Below are 12443 nucleotides of genomic sequence, written 5' to 3' on the forward strand. Positions count from 1 at the left end.
CCTGATTAAGCAGTAGAACAGAACACTGTAACCAGTCAAATTTGAATAATACTTGCAGTACCGGTATAGGCACATAAATCAAAGTGCATATCAATTACAATGCATTAATATTGAAATAAATACACTAACAGCAGGAATAATTATAAACACTCAATGCAATGTTTTGGGATGAAACCAACATCTGGCGTTCTTAGGCTCAATAGATCCAACTGGAAACCTTGCCTTTCATGGGAAATGTCCTCAGAACAAAATAAACTGTTAACTAAGATACTTACAATTACAATAAAATATGAATCTTCCTGGCAGATTAAAACAGTGTGCCAGACTGGGACTCAAAATGATAAGATTACCTTAAGTGTTTGATATCTCTTCACCAACATGACAAAACTGTCACCTTTCAATATAACCTAGAACTGGGCTAAGCAACAGATCACTATGTCACTGCATCTAATATTTTGTATTATTTATTTATTTATCAATCAGTTTCTGTGGAATCGTGTAAGCCAGAGCTACTTTGTCACAGAATGAGTCATTACATAGCTTACAGATTGATGAATAGAAAATTTATAAATGGAAGAATGAATGAAAAATGAAAAACTTGTTAGAGGGTAATACTAATCAGTAATGTATTGGAGAGAAAAGCATATATATTTCAGACTTGCTGCCTTCACTCATTCGCAACTGAACTGTCACCTTCCATGCTAATCTAGACCTTAGGCTACACAACAGATCAATCTGTCACCACACTCTACATTCAAAAAACTAATACAAATGCAAAAATTATTGTAAGTTTATCATTGTTATGTTCTCTTTCTGTTTGTGCATGTGCGATGTAGTCTGGCTTCAGCTGTCGGAGACTGTGAGCATGTGTGTGTGAGTTGCGTTTGCGTGTGTGTGTGTGTGTTTGTGTTTGTGTTTGTGTGTGTGTGTGTGTGTGTGTGTGTGTGTGTGTGTGTGTGTGTGTGTGTGGGGTGTCTATTTTTGACAAAGGCTTTGTTAGCCAAAAGCTTATTGTGTAACAGCCTATTCGTTGTGCCTATCTGCGACTCAGCATCTCCGCTATATGGTGAGCAGCAACTAGATAATTTACTAGATATATATGTTTGTTTCTTATGTACGCTTTATAGTGACTAGGTACAATAACGTTTGTTAAAACTACAACATCAGGAAATTTACATATGACTGAAATGCTCACAGTACTGAGGAATAGGTCCATGACAATACAAAGGTGATTATGTCTACACGATTGTACATGAAGAGTTATGTACTCCTAATCACTGTACTTTTCATGTACCTAATAAGCATTTCACTCACATCTCTGAATAAACATTTCATACTGAATAAACATTTTACCACAAGCAGCTACATTCACTTACCAGAGGCATAAACAAAAACTGTGATACAAGGCCAATGACAGGTCCTATGGGTCTGCGGAGTGTCTTTGTAAGCACTGCAATGTCTAGTGCGCAACCAAAATTGATGTAGATGATGGATGCAAGGATGGCAACACTGTAGTTGAAGGCGTGGTCAATGGCACGGTCTGGGCGCACCACAGTGACGGGCACAGGCGGAGACCGGCGCATCAGTGGACCGTCCACGCTGTTGTTGTGCATTTGCAGCCACATAGTTGTATGTCCTAAAAATACACCTGACACCTCGAATGCTGATGACCACACACCATCCTCACCCATGTGCTGAGTTCGAAGTGTGTAATGTGTACTCTCAGGTGTAACCTGTAACACCAGTAAGAATTGCAACAACTGGTAAAAACAAAGATCCATTTACACAATAATACACATAATACACAACCTATACAACTCAGTTAACACAATGTTCCCATGAGAAGATAGCGGAACATAGTTACAAATTAGTAAAACCAGAGTAAAATCTGTTGTGCATAATCTGCAGATTTCCGGTCTGACTGCAGGTAGAGTGCAGCCTTCATACCCCACAACAGCATAGGAGGGAGAGGATCAAGTCCAGTGCCCCAGCCACCTTTTACCCCCAGGAAAGATCCCAAGTGCTCAATTTGATAGCAGGATAACTGGCTCTGGGCTCATCCTAAATGTAGTGGAATGATGAAAATCCCCACTCCTACCTGGGACTGAGCCCAGGACCCTCAAGGCCGGAAGGTTGCACTCTGCCCACTAGACCATACCATTACCCTAGTTACAAGTTAGAGGAATGTAAATCTGTGTCTTAAACTTAAATGTTAGTCTGAAAATGATAGTGTTTTATAGGCGTAGTAATATTTAATATGATACATCCTAGCTGTCCCTTAACCTTGGAACCAACTCCTATAATCACCATTTAAGGAAAGATCTGCAACTTAACTTGGAGTCCAAATCATATCAATATTTTATTTATCATATATGCAAAATAATGGACCACTTGAAATCAAATGTTCATCTTGACTTTAATAATTTGACACTTATCAAACAGTGTGTTAAAGAAAAATGCCCAGAGTATTCCAATAATGTGACCTTGTGAGTGTGTATGTCAGGCATATACATTTCATGTAATATTCCTTGCCACTGTCAGCAGATGATCTTTGTTTTATTATGAAGAACACATGATCTCACTTGGAGTCTATAGCGGAGCTCTAGCTTCTGTCTATTTTGAGTCAGTCTGTACAATTAATTGCCAGCAATGAGTGGCAACAGTCAAATCTAATTTCCGTTAATTTGAGCAATGGTAAAAACATGGACAAGTGGTTACCTTACTCTTTCTATATAGTGTGAAAAAAATTGAGAACACCCTGGTCATTTGGTCAGCTTCAGTGTATTCATGTCCCAAGTAGATAATGGTCCACAAATTTTATTTCAGTTTTACATTAGTATTCATAACAGGCAAGCTGAATGAACTTAATGGTTCAAAAATGGCTCCGAGCACTATGGGACTTAACATCTGTGGTCATCAGTCCCCTAGAACTTAGAACTACTTAAACCTAACTAACCTAAGGATATCACACACATCCATGCCCGAGGCAGGATGAATGAACTTAATAGACTGCTGCTATACTGGCAGTAGCAATATGAGTGAAAGTTGTGGCACTCCTCAGCATTTAGGAGGACATGCTGTACGTCACACATACAATACTGAATATTTTGATATGTCATATTGCAACCATACTGAAATATTCAGCATTGCATTTATGATTGCTTTTCACACACAGGATTGGAAGTCAGATCTTCCACATTCCAGAAGTGATTGTTTTTACCAAAGAAATGGTTGTTTTTACCAATTAGGCAGCCAGAGCACTTTTTGACTGATTAAAATTCTCAGTCTCATATGTGTTGGCTCAAACTCTCTCAGAATAAATGTTTTTTGTTAAATAAATGTTATATTGCACTGAAGAAGTATTAAACCATATCCTCCTACCAACCATTCCCTCTATTGTGGTATTCATTAGTTACTGGAACACTCCTGAGTGTTCATACACATGAAGTAGAAGTACACTAACTTGGCTGTGAGAATTTGAGTTGCTCACTAAGTGTGCTCAAGTAATTTGTAAAGATGGGAACTCATTAAACACAGGAGATCCACATTTGAATCCCATGTTTGGTGCAAGTTTTTATTGGTCACATTGTAATCATTGTAATGTATTTCCTTCATTAAAGCACTGCTTTCTTCAATTTCGGCAATACAATATTTGCAGCATAGTTTCATGTGGCATAGAGATGAATATGGTGATGATTAATTTTACTAAATCAATCAATGATGCTGCATACATTTAAGACATTTAAGAAGTTATCATTCTTCTGTAGGATTGCAATGAAGAGGATATTTTAAGCACCCTCTGGGTCCATAAATGAAACCATGTCTTCCATTCATGAAATACATTTCCATTACTGGCAAAGCACTGCACGCTCCATGTCAGTCAAAAGGCTGCATATTGACAACACACTGTCAGTCACGCTAAATACAGACATCAAGTAATTTCTGTCAGTGATTTTTCCAAAAATAGCACTATTTTCATTTGAGGCCTGGTATAATTTGTTCAGTATGACATGTTCCTATCCTTTGTCTGTGATGCTGTTTGAATTGAATTGCTGCCAGTGTTTAAAATAATGTGCTCACTTCTTTGCTAAAATCTATCTCTTTACATTTTTGATGGCCAATAACTAGATACTTTGCAGACACCTATAGTATTACTTTTACACAATGTTATTATTAATGTTAAAATGATGTGTAGTGTGTCATTGGCAAAAGATTATGAGATTTACTGACATACATGCATACGTCAGTAATTTGTTGCTTTGGTTCAAAAGAGCTAAACGTTGTAAATAAGAAATATTTTTTGTTTTCAAGGTTCTCAGTCTTCACCAGTATTTAACACCTCAAAGTAAGAAATGGAATTTTGTGTATCCCTGAATATCTCATCCTGGGTGACACAGAGGCACTGAAGTTCAGAACTGTCCAGATTAGTTCATTTATGTTAAAAATGACGTATTTTAACTTTGTAAACTTTTCACCACATTAGTTGTTTTTTTTTGGGGGGGGGGGGGGAGGGGGGGGGCTGTATGTATTCAACAAAAGAATGGTACCCCTTTGGCTCTACAGCTTAGAGTGAACTGTCAGTGTATTGAATTGATAAATGTTGTTCTGCAACATGCTTGATACAGTCAGACCTGCTTGGCTGCCAAATGCTATGTTAACATAAGAGATAATGGAAACAAGTTGATAATCCTGCTAGCAAATAACACAGCAAAACGCCATGATGTGGTGAGCAGAGGACATGTACAAGATGTCATCTCTGTTGGTTGTTTACTAAAAACCGATGTTTCTCTCATTTCTAACTTGTCTTAAAACTTGTTTCCCTTCTGCCTGACATGATAGTGAATGGAAAATAGTTTGAGTCTCATTAAATGCTGTCTATGCACTATGCAAAGTGGAAGGTTGAATTTGCAAATAAATCATCAACAAGGGTGACAAGCAGTCTTCCATCGCAACTTGCAAATGCCAGAAATTTAAGGACACCAACCTGTTTATGGTGTAGTTACATCAAAGGTGTTAGTAATTCTGTCTGCAAGGGAGGCTACTCTCATCACAGCACTTAAATTAGCCAGGGCTTATCATCAATTTACCTGCATTACATTAAATTTATGCATGCTGAGTTTGAGATATCAGTCTTTACATAAAATACTAAGTATCTTCAGGTTTTCTCACACTTTACAACAATTTTCTAATGTGACCAGACAACTGTGCCACCTGCAAACAGCTTCAGAGAGCTAAAATCATTCTTGAACAGATAATTTATATCCCAGGTGAACAGTAACCAGCAAACTTCTGGGGTGCATGACCAACAGAGTAGATTACATTTCATACAAGTGGTGCTTGTGAAACTGGTGTTGATGCCTAATGAAATTTTTTACTTCTCTTTAGAAGTCATTTATATATGAGCACAGAATTTATTCCAAAATCCTGCAATAAACTATTCTGATTGAGATAGGCCTGCAGTTTTTTGCATCTGCCCTGTTATCCTTCTGACAGACTGGACAGACCTATGCTATTCCATGCAGGATAGCCATTCTGTTTATTTCTTTTCTTTTCCACCCATGCATTGCCATCACATAAATATGAAAACTCATGAACTAGTTCTATGACTTCACTGTCACTGTTATTTTATACTGTATTATGTTCATTGTATGCGTTATTCATTCTTATAGCCCTATTACCACTGATTTTCAGACCTCCTTGTGAGTATGTTCTATTAAGCTGTTACCTTAGTTACTAAAAATGATCTGCACTAGAAGCAAACAGAACCGAATCATCAGCAAAGTTCCCTCTGTTTTCACTGTTCAAGTATCTGAAAAATTCCACTAGGGCTGCTAATTACAGTTTTGATTGTGTGGAAATTTCTTATCAAGCTCCATGCTTCTGGTAAACTGAACAGAATTTCAAAATTAAGGTTCAAGTTTTTCTAATATGACTAGTTTATAACCAGTTCGGACTTTAATGAGTAAACCATTAGAACACTTAGCTTTGTTCAGTAATCAATGGAATGATACATATTGGAATCTGCTAAGAGGGACAGGAAGACAAGCAGGTGGATCAGGAAACAGACTGGAGTGGAAGATGTAAATAAGACTGTAATGAAAATTTTATGGGGGACATGTGCTGAGCTGAATGGATGGGAGACATGGAAGAAGCAAGGTCAGTACTAAATTCCTAGAGAAGGGTAAAATATCAAGAAGACAATCTAATGGAAGATGAGTAAATGGCACTAGAAAACAAAGGAGAAGCATGGATGGGAATGGCTGAAGACTGGTGGTGGTGTTGGTAATTATTTCTTTCTAGCTTTGAAGGAGTATCTGCTGAAACCAGTGGAAAGGTATTGCAGAATTCCAGAAACCTTTCTCTTCTCTCAGTACTTCCCTAAAGCCAATATTCTCCAGTAATTGAACATTCCCCTACAACAGCATTCCTGGCAACGAACCCCATCAGTATTATACCCACCTTCTTATTAATAGATAGTCTGCTATATGAATCAACATTTCTTCAAAGCTCGTGGTGTAAGAGGAAGCAACATGAGAGAAACATAAAAATATCTGGCAAATATGACAAGCAAGTGCTTCCAAATATGTGACTTCTAAAGTTTATATCTGTGGTCTATATTTAAATATTGCAGAAGCTATGTAACGGGCGTTTAAGTGAATGATACTGCTTAGAGAACTGAACAAAACTGGTATAAACTAAACAGATAGAATGTCAGCTTTCAATTTATATGAAAACAGAGGTAATAGTAGTAGTAGTAGTAGTAGTAGTAGAGGTGGTAGTAGTACTTCATTTGCTCAAGGGTCATATTTTACCATCATTTCACTGCTGGGGACATGTATGCATGTCCTGCTATGATGCTCTTGAGGTGCTGTGGACTTGTACACGCATACTGCTTGGGTTTTCCTACAGTGCTATGGGCATCTGTATGAGTCCTCAGGTGCCAACCTCTTACTGCTGTAGATGAATTACTTACTTATCTGAACGAAAAAAAGTTTCGAGTATTTAGCATGCAACATATGTGCCTCACTGCTTGCTATCATTTGCAAAAAACCTCATTTAGATACCTTGAATCATTTATGAGATATTAAGATTATTATGAGCACGATTTGAGATTCACAAGCAAGTGAATGGACATGTTGCACATGACTGACTGCTGGATATAAAACCCAATAACTTGAGAACGAACTGAGATAGTATTCTGCTATCAGTTTTAAATAAAATTTCGATATCTTATCTGTATTTTATTAATTGCAATGTGAGAGCTGAAATCAACCATACACACAGTTTACAAATGTGTTTTTACCTCCGAAAAATCTTTAAAATTTCATGCAATGTTTTACTCAGTTTGATGCAGCACAGTAAGTCTGGTGGATAGCGAAAAGAAATTCAGTTTTGAATTGAGTGTGTGAAAATAAAATTTTTTCACCTAATAGTTTTTGAAAAATTAGATGACAAGTATTTTTCATCGCCTTGAATGCCAACTCTCAGCAAGGCACCAGCACTTGGTGAGCACTACAGCCGTAACAAAAGCCGCCCTCAGCATGGATGCAGAGAGCACATCTGTAGCAGCGTGTCAGGCATGTCAAATTTATACAATTTTAAAACAGGAACAGATATTAATGGCATTTAGAAAACTGAGATACATGTTAACAGCATAATGAAGGACGCTATAATCAGACAATTTTGTTTTATTTTCCACTGAATGACCACAAATTCGGTGATTGCTGACTACTGAAAATACTTTTAAGTCACAACTGCATCTTTTTTTTTTATTAAAAAACTGCCATTACCAGTTTACAGTTACTATCTTCACTGACTGCCAATTCTCCATTCTCATTATCCAATAATCAGTGTAAATAAAACAGTTCCATGGAGGTGCCAATGTCAGTTGTTGGTTTGCGTATGTTCTGAGGCATAAAAGGTAGAAGTTACAGCATCAAAATTTGCTCTTGTTAGCTTATCCTTCCTTTTAATGTGCATATTTTTTCGACAATCAAGTGTCACAATAAGATTGTTAATAACAAATGATACAGAAACAAACAGGCATGGGGGGAGAGGGGGATGAGCAAGAGAGAGAACTAAAGCATTCAATACCAATTAAATATATTGTTACCTTACAAGATGGTCTTATAAATTATTGGGTTCAGAGGTCAGAGAAAGGCAATGGTCTAGCATCGTCATGGCTCGTAAAGCACTGTGGCATTCAAACCAATCTTTTACATGATGAGCGCCTAACCCAACAGTAGGCTTAACCCAATACTAGCAGTCGGTTATGAACGAAGCTGGAAGACTGTTATTCAAAATGTGTACTTTGTGAAAATGGACGTCAGTATACCAGTGTTTCATGGAGAAAACTATGGAAACTGGAAATGGTGAATGGAAATGTACCATAGCTGAAAATGAAGAAATGCCATACCATGGCTTCAAGGACAAAAAAGAGAATAGACAATGAGGATACTGGGGAAGAGGAAAATCTGGCCATGTTGAACTACACTTATGTAACAATCTGGAACAATCACCTGGAACTCTTGAGTGATAAGAAAACTGCAGCTGTGATAATGAAAAAGTTTGACAAATTAGACGCTGAGGCATGGGTTTCTAAATTTTTCTTCTGATGGAATGCTTTGCGAATCTTGGTATTTTGGTAGAGCAGTTTGTTTATTTGAAACTGAGAAAAACGTGTTTTATTTGGTGATTACTTCAGTCACAAGGTGTAAGTAATAACAGAGAAATAATATTAAAATTTTAAAAATATTACAGAAATGTCAACAAACGCCATGTTATTAATGGTTTTTTTGGAGAACACCTATTCACTTCCCACAGAACATCAGTGTTCCACAGAACACAGTTTGTGAAGCCCTCACTAAAATTGGTTGTTCAGTTGGTTGGTTTAATGATAAAGGAACCAAACAGTGAAGTCATCAGTCCCTCCTACCTGGAACAGGCAAATCAACAAAACTATATGCCAAAGAAGGGGCTGTGCAAAACCCAAAGAAAGAAAACCGCAAGGTCTACGGAAGGTCAACAAAGCCTAGAGAAAGGAAAAAGGAAGAAAATGGGCACGTAATAATATTGAGTAGAGAGGCAATGGACAAATTTACTGGTAATTAGATAGTAGAGTCACAGAGCATTTTGTTAATAACGACAGTTATTGTTCTAAGTTCATAACTTCAAAAGACCCTTGAATGCAAAAGCTGTGGACAGTTAAGTTTTGCAAGCTACAAAAATGTAAATATAATTATCATTATTTTCCATTTTATAATGATATTTTTAATTGTAATGAAAAATGTATTTATTATTTCCAAGAGATGGACAGAAATTTGATTAACTATGCTAAAATAACAGAAAGCAGAGTCAAGATGGCGCCGGTAGAACAATGGAGCGACACTTCAGTCTCAGCTAAAAAGCAGTTTCCTAACAACTCAACATGTAAAGAATGCAAAAAACCTGTGATTACCTCTGTGTGAAATGTAACATCTGGTTACACGAAAAGTGTGCGAATGTGAATCTCAGCCGGCCGGGGTGGCCGAGTGGTTCTAGGCGCTACAGTCTGGAACCGTTCGACCGCTACAGTCGCAGGTTCGAATCCTGCCTCGGGCATGGGTGTGTGCGATCTCCTTAGGTTAGTTATGTTTAAGTAGTTCTAAGTTCTAGGGGACTGAGGACCTCAGAAGTTAAGTCCCATAGTGCTCAGAGCCATGTTTTTTTGTGAATTTAAATTTCGTAAATGACGATATTAGATGGTCATGCTGTGACTGTGTTACTGATGAACGTGAAGATTTTCTCAACATGATAAATTCAACAAACGAAATTTTCAGGTTACTGACATTGAGACTCTCAGAAAATAATTTGTAATCTTGAGGCAAGAAAACGCGAAACTATTAAATAAACGTTTATGGATCCGTGGAAACAGTGAATCAGTGAAGGAAAATGACAAGAAAACAGTCACACTAAAAGTGTTAAAAACTATATGAAGACTGAAAAAAGTGATGATAATGACTAAAATCGCGTAGAAAGAACTATAAGTGGGTTGCAGTAATGAGCAAAAGCAAAGGAAGGAAGCATCAAGAACTTGGCAAACAAAGCACCAGAAATGACTTCTCAATGATTGGTGATTCAGTAATTAAAAACGTTGAAGTGCCGAATACTAAAATTGACGTCCGCCCAGGAATAGGTATACATCAAATAAATTATCACCTCAAGAACATACAGACAATGAAACAAAATGCATTCCCGGCGGTACATCACAATGAAAACTACAAAGGTATATTCAGTCACATAGGGACGAACTCGATGCGAAACAGCAGTGAAGAAGAGATGGTAAACAAAGCAAGAAATCTAATCCGGACGGCGAAAAACGTGTACCTAGCACCAAAGTTAATTATTAGTAGTATACTGCACAGGTGATCGGTACGGTAAGTAGTAATATTAAAAAAAAATAATAACAATTCGTTCGTAATGCACTTGACATAAATGGGTTAAGTTTAAACTACACAAATGGCAGAGAAACAAAACTTAACGAAATGCAAATAATTTTGTCAGAAATACCAAATATCATGGTTGTACGTTTGAATGAACACTGGTTTACAAAGGATAGTACCAAAATCTTAAGTAACCTTGATAATTTTTACGTTCCCAGCAGCTTTTGTAGGAGTAATTTAACTCAAGGAGGATTGTGCATACTTGTGGAAAGATCAATGGAATATAGAGCAAGACTCTATTTCGATTCCTTTAATGAAGAATGTATGGTATATTTGAATGCTGATGCATAGAGCTAGGGCAAAATATTGTAATCTTATCTGTGTATAGAAGTCCAGGCACAGAAATAACGAAACATTTTTTGTCGAAATTCCCGTGTCTATTGCAAAAACGTCAAAAAGAAAACAAGAAAAAGATTCATAATAACTGCTGATTTCAACATAGATCTAGCCAGTGAAGCCAATAACTCAACAAAATTAATTTATATGATTCTAATATCGGGTTTCAGCGCAAATATCACTGAATTTACTCGAGTAAACGAAATGTCTCCAACATGTATAGATGATACTTTAACAAATTACACTTATAATGAGGCAAATAAGTTTTGTTTAGATTTAGGACTTTCTGATCATTGCGCTCTGTTTATAGAGTTACCAAACACAATAGAACCTTGCTCGAAAAAAGCCTACACCAAACGTCAGTTCAACAAAGAAAATACGAAATTATTCTATCATAGATTAAACAAGATGGAGTGGAGTATAGGTCATAGTATTTCATGCTCTGAAAATTCTTGGAAAACTTCCTACACGTTTTTAATCAAACTTTGCTCCTTACTGTACATAATAAAAAAGTAGTAAATAAAGTAAAGTGAATTACTGAAGGAATAAAAATCTCAAGTACAAGAAAAGACGGCTACATAGGGAACTAAAACATAATGAAAGTCCTGATTTTGATAGTAGGTTAGGTTAGGTTAGGTTAGGATGAGTCAATTCTTGCTACTCTGTAACCTGGAAAAGTATGGAATAAGGGGCACAGTATTAGAATGGTTTAAGTCCTATCTAACCAACTGAAGACAAAGAGTGGTCATAACATCAGAGAGAGGAACTTATACTTCAAAAGGAAAACCATTTCACATGGAATACCCCAAGGTTCTGTCTTAGGTCCCATTCTGTTTTTGTTTTACAGAAATGATCTGCCACTTATATTGAGTGTCACTCAGTTTTATTTGCAGATGACATCCTTAATCATTGAAAGTAACTGTACTGATCAAATTCCACAAACTGTATTAAATACTTTAGAAAAATTAGATACTCAGTTTGATTCAAACGGGTTAAAATTAAACATGGAAAAGATTCAGTTAAAAACAAAAAAGTAAAATTAAATGATATTCAGGTCCGTCACAGAAACCAGGATTTGCAGGAAGCTAGCTGTGTGAAATTCCTAGGAATGCAACTAGATAAAAATCTATCACGGAGATCACATATACAGTAACTTGCAAATAAATTACATAGCTGCCTAGCATTTGCAATGAGAATATTGTACAATGCTACCAGTAAGGGCATAAGAAAAGTAGTATATCACAGCTACTTTGAGTCAGTAATAAGGTATGAGATTGTATTTTTGGGTAACTCAAACCATATGTGCTGCATACTAAAACTTCAGAAAACCATCATTAGAAATATGCATAGTGTAGGGTGAAGAAAATCATGTCACCCACTCCTAAAAAATCTAAGTATATTAAGTGTTCCCTGACTATACGCATATGAGCTGATTATCTTTGTACACAGTAACCCTGATTTATTTGCAGAAAATCATTTTCAACTTGATTACAATGCCAGAAATCAAAATAATTTTATGCTGCCCACCTACCATTTAAAACTTTATGCTCAAACTCCACATTATATGGGTATGAACATTTCTAACAAAGTGAAAGGAAGAGAATTTCTCAGCATAAATTTAGAAAC

At 36.6% G+C, this 12443-nt stretch overlaps 1 protein-coding gene across 1 annotated transcript in view; it reads right to left on the reverse strand.

The window, feature by feature from the left end:
• Positions 1-12443, reverse strand: part of LOC124613857 (ileal sodium/bile acid cotransporter-like) — a 200767-nt gene that overhangs the window by 28707 nt on the left and 159617 nt on the right. The window contains exon 3 of the mRNA XM_047142586.1: positions 1377-1733. Within this exon, the coding sequence (XP_046998542.1) occupies positions 1377-1733 (357 nt within the window). The remainder of the gene's footprint in view (positions 1-1376; positions 1734-12443) is intronic.

This window comes from Schistocerca americana, chromosome 1 (genome assembly GCF_021461395.2).
Source record: "Schistocerca americana isolate TAMUIC-IGC-003095 chromosome 1, iqSchAmer2.1, whole genome shotgun sequence".
NCBI lineage: Eukaryota > Metazoa > Arthropoda > Insecta > Orthoptera > Acrididae > Schistocerca > Schistocerca americana.